The 16,027-nt window shown below is 43.6% G+C and overlaps 1 protein-coding gene across 2 annotated transcripts; it reads right to left on the bottom strand.

The window, feature by feature from the left end:
* Positions 1 to 8,609: 8,609 nt before the first annotated feature.
* Positions 8,610 to 15,550, bottom strand: LOC307238426 (fizzy-related protein homolog). 2 transcript variants are annotated; one of them, XM_080011395.1, is made up of 14 exons: positions 15,416 to 15,550; positions 14,922 to 14,992; positions 13,616 to 13,744; positions 13,418 to 13,481; positions 12,893 to 13,023; positions 12,439 to 12,524; positions 12,139 to 12,322; positions 11,911 to 11,976; positions 11,631 to 11,733; positions 11,341 to 11,525; positions 10,997 to 11,230; positions 10,580 to 10,684; positions 10,399 to 10,491; positions 8,610 to 9,933 (listed from the first exon to the last, which is right to left on the bottom strand). In XM_080011395.1, the coding sequence occupies exons 2-14, from the start codon at positions 14,988 to 14,990 to the stop codon at positions 9,892 to 9,894; spliced, it is 1,491 nt and encodes a 496-aa protein (XP_079867521.1). In that variant the 5' UTR covers positions 14,991 to 14,992; positions 15,416 to 15,550; the 3' UTR covers positions 8,610 to 9,891. The 2 variants fall into 2 exon arrangements, with proteins under 2 accessions (XP_079867521.1, XP_079867522.1); XM_080011396.1 differs by lacking the exon at positions 10,580 to 10,684.
* Between the last annotated feature and the right edge of the window lie 477 nt (positions 15,551 to 16,027).

Here is a 16,027-nt window from a genome sequence, read left to right as displayed (position 1 = left end):
GAACATGAAACTAAAGCCGGTTTTGAAAACTAGTCCACAAAATTCCATCCACAGCTGAATCTTTATTATTATTATTATTATTATTATTATTATTATTATTATTATTATTTCTTTTTTTTGTGAATGGTTTGTGCATTCACTGTGTCATGTAAATTAATGAGAGAAATTTAAAAGTAAATTGAGCTGGGGAGACGGCTGACGGTCGATCATGCGGAGTGTGGCTGTCATCTAATATCCCCCACTACGATTACTTTGCTTCTCAAAATGCTCCTAACACCTGATAATGGTTTGAAATTTATTATGGAAGCTACTACTTTCCAGCCTATCATGGATGGATGGATGGAAACATTAGACCCAGGTTCTATAGTTCAGATTCCTTACTTAGAGGATATGAACCGAGGTTGGTAGGTTGGCCTATGAAGAGGTTCTACCTTATCTGGAAACAAACCCTCTGAGACACATGAACCCTAACCAAAACAATGTTTGCCTTTTATAAAGCTGCCGTGAAAGTGTCTAAGTACAATTTAACTCTTCTACACTACTGGAAGTCTCAATACTTGGGACGCAGCAACAATTTAAGGTTTAACTGAATCCTTATATACTGTAGCCTCATACAGTATATTCTCCATTTGAATATGGCAAAATATACATTTAAAATAAACTGATATGTATATCTATCCTTCCTGAATTTCCCTTTGGGGGATCAATGCAGTGATTTATTTTTTCCGTGTATCTCCCTGATGTCCAGAACACTTGTTATCATCCCCATGTCCATTGATAGACAACCTCTTGGGTGTATGGGAATGAATGGGACTGTTGTACAAAGTCGTACGCCGTCTGCCGACTCTCTCTGTCTGTCTCTCTCTCTCTCTCTCTCTCTCTCTCGCTCGTGTCGGGATGCTGGTGATGGCTGCCCACTGAGAACAGTTGGCATCCCATGCCGCTTAGGCCGGGTGCCCAGATAGTAATATTGGTGAGGCGGGAGGTCCGCCCCCCTGAGATCTGCATGTGCGATGCCAGTCTTTTTACACACCTCGTCTATTTTTCCCCACCATTCAGAAAGTCTCACATTTTATTTCCCTCTCTCCTTACGATTCGTTTGTAGCGGTATATTTTCATTATTTCCAAGATGATCATGGGTCATGGGTGCTCCGAGCCTATTTTAATGCCGGTCTAGATTTTGTGGCTGGAATAATTATCCTCTTGTGCTATAGGTGACAGACAGGCTTAATTCCTGGGACCCAAAAGACTTGACAGGGGTTATGTCCCTCCCTCTCTAAATTGAAAATAGACACCCATTCTCCCATTTTGGTAACAAGCTTCCCTATTGAGTCCACTCCTACAGCTCAGTTACGTTTTATTTTATCAATGCTAAAGGAAAAAATAAAACATCTCACACTCTATTGTAAAAGATTTGTACATACGCATTCCGAAACCTTGAAAACATCGAGGCATTTATATTGGGTGGCCGGTAAACAAATTGTTTTTGCACTTATTTTTGTGTTGCCTAGCAATGGAGCTAGGCACATATGAGGCACCAGCGAGCTGCCTATTAGGAGCCTTACAGGGAGGTGAGCGGGTCTCTCACCAGTTCTTACCCGAAGAGATTTTAAAAAAGCAATTTCGAGCACAAATCTTTATATTTTAGTCATCAATATTGTGATAACGGGAAAAGTGAATTTCTAGGGAGGCGCTCGTTGTTGAGATGCTTAAAGAGTTTTTGTGTCGAGTTCAGAGGAGAGAAAAGGAGATAAATATTTATGTGTGTGTGTCGTGCGTCAAATCAGACTGGAGGTCAATGAGGTCGCTATGAGCGCGTGTTGTTTGTTACACCAAATGCACCACATTATGCTTCTGAGACTGTGTGTGTGTGTGTGTGTGTGTGTGTGTGTGTGTGTGAGAGAGAGACCATATAGTTTAATTTTTCATGTTTGAATGTGATAACCCTTTCCGAGCGATCCCCACTAAATCAATTGTCCCTTACACCTTTCTGCGTGTTCCTGACTGACATAAAAAGGTCCCACTCACCATTTACTAATTCAGTCACTCAGAAGCCAGAACACAAAGTCAGAAGAGGAACACGAGAAGAAGAATCTCAGTCAATGAAGCCGTCGCTCTAATCTTAGACAGTGACAGAGGAGAAACTGTCCGAAACTGAGGACAATGCTGAACAGAATTCGGAGTACAATGAATCATCCTCTGATGAAGAAGAAAATTCACAGATTGAAAGAGGGGCGATGCTGATGGAATGGAAACATAACATGGTCACAAACCCCCCCCCCCCCCCCCCCCCCTGTGGAGTCAGTTGAAAACATCATCAGAATGTTCCCAGAGCCTATAGTACTAGATTTGCAGTTACACAAGTTCATGACATCAAATCTGAACAACACAAACCCGGTGCCTTATGTATACATTAAAATGTGCTGTCTTGTTATTTAAAACAAAGTAAATTCAATTATTCATGACTGTTTTCATGTGAGTTACATTTGTCATCATGTCGAGGTCACTTGGGCAGCTCGTCATAATGAATGTTATTGTGCCAAATCTGCCTCATCAGATGCAAGGCGAGCATTACATGTGTAAGATAGTAAAAACATGCCAGCAAATAAACATTATGACCATCCTGACCAATTTGAAAATAAATAGTGCATATTGTGTGCTTTGTAATGACAAACAAGTGGTTTGATATGAAGGAAGACCTGTCCTATGTTGACAAAAAAAAATGTAATATCTGGTCAAGTTTGTAGTGATTGTCAGTGATATGATAATAATGTGAAATAATTGCTTTTTGAGGAGGTTAAATATGTATATCTAACAATTTTGAGGTAACTTTAATAGCACCGGCCATTTCTGGCCGAAACAGTATTCATTAGTTAAACACTGAAACATAATACAAGGATTAAGTCAGTTTTGCTGGAAATGATAAGAGGGCACAGGTCCGTGACATCTCTTTTAATCTCTGGTGAGGAACGGGGGTTTTCCGCTCACTGTCGGGCCAAGTCTTCCTGTGTCCCGCAGCAGGTAGCAAACAGGGGCCCTACCCCTGCCATTAGTTTTCAAAATGATTTCTTCGGGAGCCGTCACACAGCACAACCGCCCGCCGGGTGCCACCATCACCTCAGGGCTTTGACAAACAGTTCAACACATCAGCCTTCTAGCTGTTTTTATTTTTTTTTATTTTATCTCCTGTTTCTTTTGTGGTTGTCACACCACCGTCATCATGGTATATTAGACAGTGGTAAATGAGTGTCTATTTGTCAGCGCGTGACAGCCTTACAAGTCAGTGCGGTAGCACTCCGGCGTCATCAGGGCCAGAGGCAGCCACCGCAAGCAGCTCTTCTAGACGTCCCTTTTTCAGAACTACACCTCTGGAGTAGCTTATCAACTAAGCAACTCCTTGCCCCGACTTTAACCGGAGGAGGGCTGCTGTTTGTAACCGCTTGCAGTTAAATAGCAGAGAAAACTGGAACCCAAGTGGTATCAAGGCGTCCTTCAAGTTTGACGTGTATACATCGATGGTTCTGCCCGCCTTGTCAAGCAAATCTTGCAGTTCCTACAAAGAGCGGATTTGGGAAGAAGTGACCGGGGGTCAACATACTTTAAAAGCGTGGCATGTTTTAGAGCTGCATCAAGCCAAGATGTTCGCGCGGCTTGAAGAGGCCGAGGGATCTCATCCATCTCTCTGGTTCGAATGAGAGGCGCAGGAGCCTTTTTATTATCATGAAAAGATATTGAGTGATTCAGCCGGGCACGAGCAGGAAGAAGGTGACGTGTGCCGAGAGGCAGACTGGGACTTGTTGTTTTTTGATCGGTACCACAACAAAATCACTAGTCTTCCACTTGGTACCACGACACTCGCTCGCGCGCTCACTTGCGCTCCACCTCCTCTTCTCCTCCTCCTTCCTGTGTTTGCATCTGCCGCTTGAACCCTGTAAAGAGAGGAATAAGCAATAATACCTCAATGTGCCTGCACACACACATTAAAGGCCTGGCGCGATGTACTCATGGAAGAGCACGTAGCCCAAAAGCCAGGCTGATAGTTGGAGAGTCTCAGAAAATAGAAAATTGAAACCTTACATCCCTCTCCTCTCTCTCTATCTCTTTCTCCCCCCTCACTCTCTCTACTCATTTCTCTCTGAAGCCTGTTGACATTCCAGTCTTCCTTTGTTGTTCTAATGCCAACCTTTCAGCCCCTCTCAAAAGGGGAACACGGGAGGAGGAGGAGGGGAAGAAAAGAGAGGGCGGCACTCGAAATATCCCTATTCACCATATGCTACGAGGAATCACATGTATCTCTGCGTCTTTGTGCGAATAAGTCCCACGAAGGGGGGAGAGAAAGAGACCGTCTCTCTGCCGTCTCTTTCCCGTCTCTCTCCCGTCCTCCAGCGTGCTCCAAAAGCTGGTAGCTACGCGACGAGTGAGAGAGAGAGAGAGAGAGAGAGAGCGAGAGACAGAGAGAGAGGGAGAGAGGGAGAGAGAGAGAGAGAGAGAGACATCAGATTTGTGGGAAAAACAGAATGAGGGGCTGGATAAATCTGCGATAATAATCGCCTCGCCTCCATTTCGCTTCCAGTCGTTCCGTTATCTTCTCAGCAAAATAAAATAACCTTGCAGACTGAAAAATATGACAGGATGTCACAAAAATATCACATGAGGCAACCGGCGAAACCACCCCGGTCCATCTGGATACCGAGGGCCAATTACTATGCGTCGTCCAGGCGTTTGGGAGTCAAAAGCGAAGGACTTTTACACGGCTGTGTTAATGATCTACACAAACATCAGTGATGCAAATCACAGACGAGGTACCGTTGTGGTCCCCTCGGGTGAGGGGGTGTGGGAGCTGTCCACAGGGCTGGTGCTGAATGACGCCCTGCCTCCCCCACGTCCATCCTCGGCAGATCCGCTCCGGCCTGGGAACAACATGCCACCTGTTGCAGCACCAAACTTTTCTTTTCAAGGATTGTTTTTTTAAAACCCAACATTGAATACGATATCACAAAAAAACACACACAAACGTCTCTATTTTATGAATGTATTATTATTAGTATAATTGTTATTATTATTGCGGCAACGTTATGACCATTATCGCCCGACGCCGGGAGAGGAGGATGATCGCAGATTTTTATAACCTTGAAAATCCGGCGACACCATGAATGCAGCGTTTTGTGTTATTTCCGTCACTATTTTTTCAACAGATCGACAGCACACGACAACACGGTACACGGAACACTACGTGTGCGAGCGGCGGAAAACTGGAACCGCGATCAACGCGCCGCAAATGAATATTGGAACACGGAACGATATCGATAGACTTACCCCGCTGCCCTTGTTAACGTGGAGGGGGGGGAAAAAAACAACCCCCGATTTCAGTGTAAATGAGTATATTTGTGGATGAGCACATCTAGGCTCCGTCTCCATCACCCCTTCACTGCTTCCAGCGGAATAGACGGAGCCTGACCCCTCCCATCTGCCGCACGTAATGGTTATTATGGTGTGGTGTTACTGGGTAGGTCAGGGAGAGACGCGCTCCTCCGGTTATATACGCCCGAGAGTCCGAGCGGAAGAAGGGGTGGATCGATCCGGAGTGACGACGGCGAAGGGAAACCAATTGACATCCGATGTCTGTCGGTCCTCTAAGGGTGGGGCAAATCAGTGGTCCGTTTTTAAATTGTAGTCATTTATTTGTTTGTTTGTTTGTTTATTTTTCAAATTCAAAACTGAGGATTTACACTACACGACCCGCCGCGCTGGCAAGAGGAGGGCGCTTGTTGTGGTCCATATCTGACGGCGCGATGGAGAGACATGGCAAAATATCCAAAAAATGCGTTGACCATTATAACTGCGGAGACTAAACCTGTGTAATCTTGGCACTAGAATGTGAAAGCACTGCTATTAATAAAAAGTACCAAGAGGAAAACATGAATATAATAATAATAATTTCAAACATATATATAATAATAATACTAATAATAATAAACTGAATATAGTTGATGAAAATAAGGTCCAGCCAGATAACCAGATTGTCAATGTCTTTATGCCATTTGGTAGCTTTGAGTGGTATGCTATACTGTGTGTAGACGTAATGGTTGAATTTATTAATAATGAAAACAATCAATGGTATGACAGGCTATGATAAAGCAATGGATCGTGTCGGTACCTATTTCAATTTGCTTTAGGGATTTTCTATATGACTAATATTAGGCTCCTAACTACTGTGTGTTCATATTCAAGGTTATGTTCACAACCTTCTAACATGTTTATCATGCTGTTTCATCCCATATAGTTAATTCCAAAGATGTATTTTATTGTGCGAAGACGTCAAAATATGCAAAAAATATACCACTTTTCTTATCTTCAGTGGCACCTGCATCAGTTAATATTTTATCTGACAATAACTGAGGTAATCATACCATAAAGCAGGGGGCAAACTACGGGCCGTGAGCCATATGTGGTTCACGAGACAATTTACAAGTTTATAATATATTGTCATTATACTAACCTCAGAATGTAAAACAGTAAAACAGAATATAACAAAGATGATTTGATAATGATTGTGTCTATTTTTAACAAAGTATCCATTCGGCAATTCACTAATGAGAGTGAAACAAAAACAAGGGAGTGTTTGTTTTCCCCTCCATGTTCAACGTGGCCTCCCTGGGAGAAGACCTGGCCAGTGGCCCCCAGGTCATTTGGGTTTGAGGCCCCTGCCACAAAGTTTCTCACTTTTCCTACTGTATCTCACAGGTTACGGGCCACAAAAAGAACATTCCACCCCTCCTTCCCCCCCTGTGTGGATACAAAGGTGCTACTTGGGAGAGTCTCTGTCTATTGGTGAATGAAACCCTCATGGCCTCTATTCCCTCTGACAAAATGAGCAGGAGCCTGGGTGGCCGAGGCTATTATGCAACACAAAGGACCTGCTCCTTTTCTCTCCCCATTGGATGATATCAACACAGCATATGAGTTTAGCTTAGGGAGGCTCCTGAGGGAAGGTCCTGGGTGCTCTGTGGTGAGGCTTAGTCACACAACGAACATTGCTCTGCATGATGCCCCTTGATAGAGACATGGGGAGGTAGGATTATGCATATCAGTCACCCCCCTGTGTTACAACTCTCCAAAATGGAAAAAGAAGGGCGGTGGAAGACTCTTCATGAATGTGTCAGATTCAGGCGATGTATCAAATCATTACAGCGCACAATGCAGAACATTTCATGCCAGGGTAATTGAGTCTGACTGAAAGAAAGGTGTCCGTCCCCTGACTGTTTCAGGTAGCTTTGTTACCTCGAGTTGCTCATCTCCATTATTGTGTTCTCTGGCTGTGATCTTGAATATAACGCCAAATAAGAGCACATCACACATCACACACATATTGTTACTTTAATTATAATTAATAATTACACACTAATAAGCATTTTTGTCCCTACGGTGCCTTGAAAATTATTTCCCCCAATTCAAAATCTTTAATATTTGAAAAGAAGATTGTTTCACAGCTGATCTACAAAATACTGTACATCGCCTTGAATGAATAAAGCCCAAAACCTCTCAGCAAGTTATTAAAAATTGAAAAGAAAAAAAATTGCGAGATTCAAAAAGTATCAAAAATAATTATGGGGTCGATTTTGCTTTTGAGGTGGAAGTTTGTCTTTCAGTGGGACAACAGGACCAGACACACAACATAAAAATGAACGCAACATTTATGAAGATAGACAAGAATGGGCATCTCAGTTTTTACATTTTTTATTCTTTAATGGCTCATAATCAATATGATGTTGAGTTTTCACTTAATTAATAGTTAAATGAATAACCCACTCATCGATTTTCAATTTAATTGGGCCCCAAAAAGCCGATGAATTGAAAGGATGTGGTTGAGAATGTGATCACATCCTCCGCATTAAAGTGCGGTCAAGAGAAGAGAAGGGTCTGGCCTGTAGACCAGGGGGTGCGGCGGTGACCTTATTGCATCAGATGTTAGTAAAAGAAAGAAAAAAAAAACACTGTGCAGAGCATACGAGTTTAACGTGATAGAGCCGAGACAATAACCCTGATGTTCTGGGGGGAAATCCATCTATTTAATCAAGATCGATCACTTTTCATGATGAATTTAGCAACGGTCCTTTGACAGGCGTTGTTTTCAACTGTCTCGAGACAAATAATATCATACATCTAAGCAGATTTTCATAAATGTATAGGATTTTTTCTTGAAAAGCAACCACATTTTCAGACAATCCCAAATAACTGCCACTCTCAAAATTGTAACGCAACTTAAGGGACAAAAAACAGGCCCAAAGTCGCTTATTAAAAGCAGACTTGGCAACCCCTTCGATGAAATAGGAGGACAGCGCCCTCTGGTGTTGGGAATAGACTTCACTCCAAAGCGGAACTGATGTGCAATGGATTTCATACAAATTAGTAAGTCTCAATGTAATCTATTTGTAATACTATTGCTAAGAAGGAACACTGGAGACAGTGTGTCAGCATTGCATTATATTGCATTCATATTTATATAAAGCAATAACACACCAAACCGAAATTAACAAGATGTTTTTTTTATTTATCTTAGTACAGAAATATCTTTTCATTACAACATTCTTTACTTATTTCAAGTTGGCAGCTTTGTTTTGTTGTCAGTGGCATAAAAGGATGTACAGAAAGTGAGATTCCCTCACATAAAATAAGAGACATGAACAGACATGCCACTGCTTCACAAAAACCTGCGACAGTGCACAAAATAAATAGTGTTAATTTAAAAAAAATAGTATTAGCTCACCCAACTCAATGTTCAAACTGAAAAAATGGGAAAATCCTTAGAATTATTTTTTTCTTCACATACGTAGAAGAAAGACAATGCACGGTTTCATTTCTGGCCTCAACTTTTTACTGTCCTTAAAAAAAACAAAAACACTTTAAAAAGGTACCAAGTCCAAAAGGAAAAAAGTCACCTCCAGACAAACGAGGCAAAGACATGACAACTTCTATTCACGATTTTTTCTTTTCAACAAAATTCCTATTTCCAGTGTTCTTGAAATACTGCTGCAAGCTGTGATAAGCAACCATAATCTGATATTGTGACTGTGACTTAAAGTCGATTCATAATGATAAGCAAACTCTGTTTGACTAAAAATGAGTTATCTATTTTTTTAGTACTGTGGTTAATGGAAAATGTGTTTGTTTTTCACAATTTCTGCTTGTAATACCAAATGGTTCCCAGAATGTGTACTTAAAAAATGCAATTTAGGCCAAAATAACAATAATATAGGTTCTGATAATAGTAGCTATTAATATCAATCCTTTTTTTTTCCTAGATGATAAATATATTTTAGTCAAATAAACAAGTTTCTGCATTGGTGAGTAGAATTCGAACATTTTACAAGTTGAGCAACCTCCCAATTTTCAAAATGTGTTGACAATTAACAATTAAAAAAAATAAAAAATAAAAATTTGACGGAACCTGGAGCTGTGAATGAAATATATATATATCTTTTGCAGGAGTTTGTATGAGTAGATCTTTTTTTTTTTGTTTTACATCAGCTATAATCATGTTAAGGCAGGAACAAAGCTAAACACCCTCTACAGATCTTAAAAAATAAAATTATACACACAATCAACACTGGCAAAGTAAACAAACAAGACTAAATGTAAAATAAAGAAGAAATGCAAAATAAATTAAAAAAACAAACAAACCCAACCCTCATTATTTGGCAGGTGTGCGTAACGTCAGTCTGTAAACAAAGCAGAATCACAAAGGCCTTTCAGGAGCAGGTGGGGCTCACTGGGAGGCAGCGGCAGAACTTAGAAACTTGACTCCTCGGGTCGACGTGACGAAATGCATGCACGGGATAAACAGAACTTCCTGGTGGGGGGAAAATACGCGCCGGGGTTCGATTCCGCTGACTACCGGATCCTGGTGAACAGGTTCAGCACCGACACTGACTCCTGTGGGGGAGAAGGAGAGAGAGAGCAGAGCACCCGGTGTTAAAGGCAACAGCTGTGGAGAGGGCACACACACACACGCACACACACACACACGCACACTTAGTGTCAAGCCGCATCACAGGAATGGACAAGAGGAAATGGTAGGGCTCGGCGAAGGGGAGGGGATTTTGTTTTATAAGGCGGTAATTATCTAAATGGCAATCACAAAACAAGGGTCCAGGCTTAAACACGCTACTATGAGTCTGTACGCCGTGTGCATATCTATGTATCATTCTATACTGGCAGGCGTGTACCCATTATTTTTCCATATGCACGTTACCTTGTGCCAGCTTCTCCATATGGGGGAAAAGGCCCTACAGCAGTCTTCATGACAAGTCTGAGAAGGTTTGGGGGGGATACTGAGCTTTGTGTGTGTAATCTGTGTGGATGTGTAACCTTCCAGGAATGGTGTTGAGGGTCAGTTACCTTGGTTGACCTCATCTTGCTGAAGACGTTCCAAAACCGAAGCGTCTCGTCTCCCGCACCCGTCACAATGGCCTCCCCGTCGGGGGACATGGCCTGCGAAGACCGGAGCAGAGTTAGCGTCTGCTCCAAATGCACACTCACACTCACTCACACACACACACTCACACACTCCTTTACTGACCAGGTACAGCACTCTGTAGGAGTGTCCTGTGAGTTTGGCCACTTGCGTGAGGGAGGGATACTTCCACACCAGGATCTGATTTTGGGAGTAACCGTGTGTGCTCACCTGCGGGATAGAAACGACATGTGAGATTCCGATCGGAGTCCCCTCGTCACGTGTGGGACCGCAGAGACACGGTCGCAAGGCTTGGGCTATATCCAAAATGTTATATCTTGATCCAGTCCCACCCAAATATCCTGATGCACAATATAACTGTTGTTGTTGACGGGGGGGCGGGCAGTGATGGAGAAGTGTTCCCATTACGCACGGTTGCAGACTGCATTTTTTTTTTTTTTTTTCAGTTTCATTTAATATCAATAAAATTATTTTATTTTCTTTGGAAAAACAGTGATACATACATACATGACACAAACTCACCAGCTCGTTCGTGTGCTTGGACCAGGCCAGGTTGCAGACCTGGGAGCCGGTGTCCGTGCACTGCAGCGGCTGGCCCGTCAGCGTGTTCCAGAAGCGGATGCAGCGGTCGGCCGTGCCGCCGCCGGACGCCAGCAGGCCGTGCTGGTGGGGCGACCAGGCGATGGCCTTGACCGCCGCCAGGTGCTCCGTGTATTGCTGCACCGGGAGGACACTCGAGTGGTTCCACACCAGTAGCTGCACGGAGAGAGGAGGGAGAGCGCAGAGCCGGGGAGAAGGAAAGTGGATTTAAGTTGAGTCCGGTGAAATCAAAGTGTCAACACGAGGGGCCGGTTCTATGATTCTACCTTGTTATCATTTCCGCCCGACGCCAGCAGCTGGTGATCTGTGCTCCACTTGAGGCCGCAGACTTCTTGCCGGTGTCCCTGGAGCTGGCGTTCCGACTGGACGGGCGGGGCCCGGATGTCGCGCTGCAGGATGACTCGGTCGCGGCTCCCCGACGAAAGCTGGTCGGCGTTCCACGCCAACGCGCCTGGACACGAGGGTGCAAAGGACGGGAAGAAAATAGTCAACACACGGGAGGGCGTCTTCAAATTGAAAACGTGCCTGGCTCGTTGAACCACTCATTTCCACTCACCGACTCGGGCCGTATGTCCCTCCAGCATAGAGAGTTTCTTCCCCGCCGCCGCGTCCCAGATCTGTACATAGCCTTTGTGGGTTCCCACGGCGACCAGGTTTCCCTGAAACACGCAGGACGCTGATCAATACGTGTGTGGCCCCTCCAGTACAAGTACAGTTAACGACGATGTTTGTCCCGGATTGCAGGAGAAACTTTATGCGTTTTAAAGTCAAGGAACCACAGAAGCTTTAATGACGTTAAACTGGTACCAAGACTGAAAGGGAAATAAGGACTCTACCCTCTCAGACCAGCCCACGGATGTCACAGAATCTCCCTCTACGGAGAGATCACACAGACGGGTGACCTGGAGGACGGTGAAGAGGGGAAAACAAAAGAAACGTGTGAATGGATAATCGGCATAACAGCTCAGTTTTGGAAATATCAACAACAAAGTACACGGTTTCGGCAAGCAGAGGTCTCGTACTGGCTCCTTCTAGAACGTCCACTGGTGAACCTCCGCACCCACCTGGCTGGTGCAGGCGCTCCAAAGGTACACGCAGGTCCCCAGTCCCACACTGAGGACGTTGAGCGAGGACCAGTCCACAAGGTTGAGGTAGAAGTCATCCTGAAGCTCGGGGGCGTCCAATACTTTGAACGGAATTTTGGAAATCTTCCGGGTGGGTTTCCTCGGCGATCGCAGCAGTTTTTGACTATAGGACACGAACCGTAAAAAAACCCCCACAAAAAACACACAGAAATAAAAATGCTGTTGATTTTGATCAAATATAAGGTTTGGTCTTTCTCTGATAAGTAACATAATAAGTACCTGTTGCTACTAACGGCCGATAAGGAATACGGAGAGACTGCGTTGCCATCCTCTTCCGGAAGAGCCCGTTTGGGAGTCATGGAATACTGCACAACAAAATGATTTACAATGCTTTAAAAAAATATATATAATAATAAGCACTTTTAAAACTTCAAATACTTAAATCAAGGATTTTGAAGTAGTGGTGGAACAAATAACCGAATAATTGATCAAAATATATTTGAATTAATCACATAGCATTGTAGTTGTGTTTCACTGCTTTGTAACCATATTACACCAATTCAAGATGTCTGTTTGGTTCATAAGACTTTGTCATTTTATAGCCTATTACATCCTCGTGTCACATATACTTTGCAAAGAATTGTAAAAAAAATAATCCAAAAATGCAAAAAGTTTGATTAATCGATTCAAAACAACCGCCATGTAAACTGCAGCAGTGCGACATGTGTCTTACACTAAAAAGGCTTCTCTTGACAGGGGTGGAGGGCTGCAGGCGGCGGTCCTCGGACTGGGGGTCCTGGACCTTCTCGATGCCTGCCCCGAGCAGCTCGTTCTTCAGGAGGGCTGAGTAGGCCAGGCCGTCTGCTGCGGGTGGAGAAATTAAAAAATGAAAACACAGAAAGAAGGAAAAAATACTAAATGAGACAGCAGCTTTTCTTCAACCATGTTTATTATTTAGAATTTGTAAAAATAAATAAAAAAAATCAAGTTAGTACATATAATAAAATTCACATTTATAATTCATACCCTTTATACACACCATCAATAATTTCCCTGTGCATGGTATCGCATTTTGTATATTTTTTGTATATCAGACTATTTTTTCAGGCGTGAAGGTTTTTAATACCAACTATCTGCAGGGTAACACACAAAACCTCACCAGAACAAGTTCCTCGTATGTACACATCAATCTGGCGGTTGAAACCCATTCTGATTTGAAAATAAGCTTAAAAAAAAAATCAAAAAAAAATCACATTACCTTTGCTGCTGTCTGTTGTGCCCTCTTTGGTTTTCCTGTTTTGATTGTGCGATTTCTCAATTTCCTAGTGTAGGGAAGAAAACAGAGAAAAGACAAGGAACCGTTCTTTATCAAAACTGACCAACGACCACGTGGAGGTTGCAGAACATTTAAAAACAGTAAATCTATGAATGCGCTCGAGTCCATGCGCCGACTTACGTTAATGCGGTGGAAGTTGACGCTCCAATTGGCTCCTGCGCGGGAGGGGATGAAGCGGTCGCCGTGCTTGCTGGGCGAGGACAGCGGGGAATTGGTCGTCGCCAGAGCTTGCACGCCGGATGCGGCCTTCTGCACAGCGGAGGAGAGACCGAGACGAGGGGGGCAGAGAAAGGACAAAGGAATGAGTGACTACGGGTGCAATGTTTTAACAGTACCATACAAATTACAATTAGGTAAATGACAAGAAGGCTGTTTTTTTATTTTTCTTTAAACGGAAATAAAAAAATTCTATTGAGATACATGCATGTATATATTTTTTTATTTTGTTTATTTATGTATGTCTAATTAATTATTGAAAGACTCAGTTTGTTTGCCTTTTTCACTGTCTCAAACAGTCACACAAATTTGACTTTTAAGCCACAAAACTTCCCAAACGAACAAACTTTTAAAAAATTGAAAGGGGTTTCAAATTGAGTGTACTTTGTAGAGACTTTTTCCAATTTTACACACCTCCTCATATCTAGTTTAGTTGAATGAGAATTTATTCAGACACAAAAAAGTCAGTTGACCCGCTTGCAAATTGCAATGATATTGTGGGGCGTCAAGAAATGTGGTGCCTCTCGATATCAGATTTAGATACCGCAAAAGCAGTGGTCCCAAACCTAATGACCAGGGTGTCTTCTTCTAGGGGGACCGTGTTGAACTCCAAGGGAAAACCGGCCTGTTTTTTTGTTTTTGTTTATTTCTCCCGCACATTAGTGAATTGCCTCATAATCCCGTTAGAAATAGCTCTCTTATGATCTACTTAATTCTGTTTCACATTTTAAAAACATTAAGTGCATTTGAGTGGATTAATTAAGCATTGTGATTTAAATTATTTTTTATTTGCGGGCCAGGTTTATCAATATATTATCACCATTATAGCGGGCCACATTAAACTGTCCCGCGGGCCGGACGTGGCCCCCGGGCCTGGAGTTTGGGGCCCCTGCTTTAAAAGGGAATCTCTCTGCTGGAAGTGAGGTCAAAATAAGATGTCAATTTATTTTTGTCAAAAAGGGAATTTTTATTTGAAAGCAGAATACGCCCTTTAACTACGGAAACCTGTACAGATGTCAGCGTGTTCTAGCTCTATGAATGCCTGTGGATTAACGTGCCCTCTACAGCAGAAATAAACATCCTGTAAAACTCCACAGAGCGCAGAATATAGCAAACAACAACAAATACAACCATGGAATAACAAAACCAACGATTGATGAACTTCACTGAGTAGAGGTCGGTTATGTACATGTAATAATGATTTACTTACTACAGGGGTCGCATTCTCATTCTGGATGTTGATCTGCCTGAGCAGTCTACACTCATAGTCCTGGTCCATGACTAGAGACAAGAGAGTAGAGACAAAACTTTAGGTTTATAATTGAATGCATTCAGAGGGCGATAAATAAATAAATAGACTTGTCCCACTTTTCACGGTTAGGATTCCGTTGCTTGTCTGAGTGAATCACAACATCGGTACGATCGAACATGAACACAAAAAAACAAAAATCACAGCCCACTGTGATGTTTTCTCGCGTCTGCGGTTACTATTGGGGCGGAGCAGATCGAACAAAAACAAAACAATGACAAAGCAACGCCAACAGAAAGGCAAGAACGACCTATCGGCCGAGTCAAAAGAGCGAAAGGGACACGGCAACGGGGTCGTTTCGCGTCCCCCTTTCCCGACTGGCTCCTGGGCTAGCGCTAGCCACCTAGCAGCGCTAGCGACATTATCCGTGCCGAACGGGTCCTCCGCAGACGTACCGTGCGCCGTCGGTCTTCTCCCCGCGTGCGCGGTCGAGCGGCGCGGTGTGCGGGCGGTGCTTTCCGACGATACTCGGTCGTGTCCAGCGGTTTCACTCTCGGGCGCGGCGAACAAAACACAAGTGTTTTGCGGAGCATTCGGCCGGAGCTAGCCGAGGATTCTGGGTAGGACGTGACGTCACTGATTTTGAATCACAATCTTCGCGTTGCCAAGGCAACGTGGCGACGCCGCCCGCGCCCGTTCCTCCAACCTAACGAAGGTGGTTCACGGCGTTTGGCAAACAACGTTTTAAGCTGGGCGGCTTCTTCTTCTGCTGCTTCTGCTGCTGCTGCTGCTTCTTCTTCTGATGCTGCTGCTGCTGCTGCTGCTTCTTCTTCTGATGCTGCTGCTGCTGCTTCTGCTGCTGCTGCTGCTGCTGCTGCTTCTTCTTCTTCTTCCTCCCTTTTCTTCTTCTTCTTCTTCTTCTTCTGCTGCTGCGGCTGCTGCTGCTTCTTCTTCTTCCTCCTCCCCTTTCTTCTTCTTCTTCTTCTGCTTCTGCTGCTGCTGCTTCTTCTTCTTCCCTTTTCTGCTGCTGCTGCTGCTGCTTCTTTTTCTTCTTCCTCCTCCCTTTT

The sequence above is a fragment of the Zeus faber genome, assembly GCF_960531495.2.
Source record: "Zeus faber genome assembly, chromosome: 12".
NCBI classification, from domain to species: domain Eukaryota; kingdom Metazoa; phylum Chordata; class Actinopteri; order Zeiformes; family Zeidae; genus Zeus; species Zeus faber.
Note: the sequence above shows the minus strand (reverse complement) of the source record. Positions and strands in the feature narration are given on the sequence as shown.

Bases quoted from the DNA above. Each gene is read 5' to 3' on its own strand.
- LOC307238426 (XM_080011395.1), bottom strand. From the start codon at position 14,990: ATGGACCAGGACTATGAGTGTAGACTGCTCAGGCAGATCAACATCCAG. The intron at 11,977-12,138 runs GTGGGTGCGGAG...ACCGTCCTCCAG, and splicing joins GGAGCGCCTGCACCAGCCAG to GTCACCCGTCTGTGTGATCT. The intron at 11,231-11,340 runs GTAGAATCATAG...CTCTCCGTGCAG, and splicing joins CGGGCGGAAATGATAACAAG to CTACTGGTGTGGAACCACTC.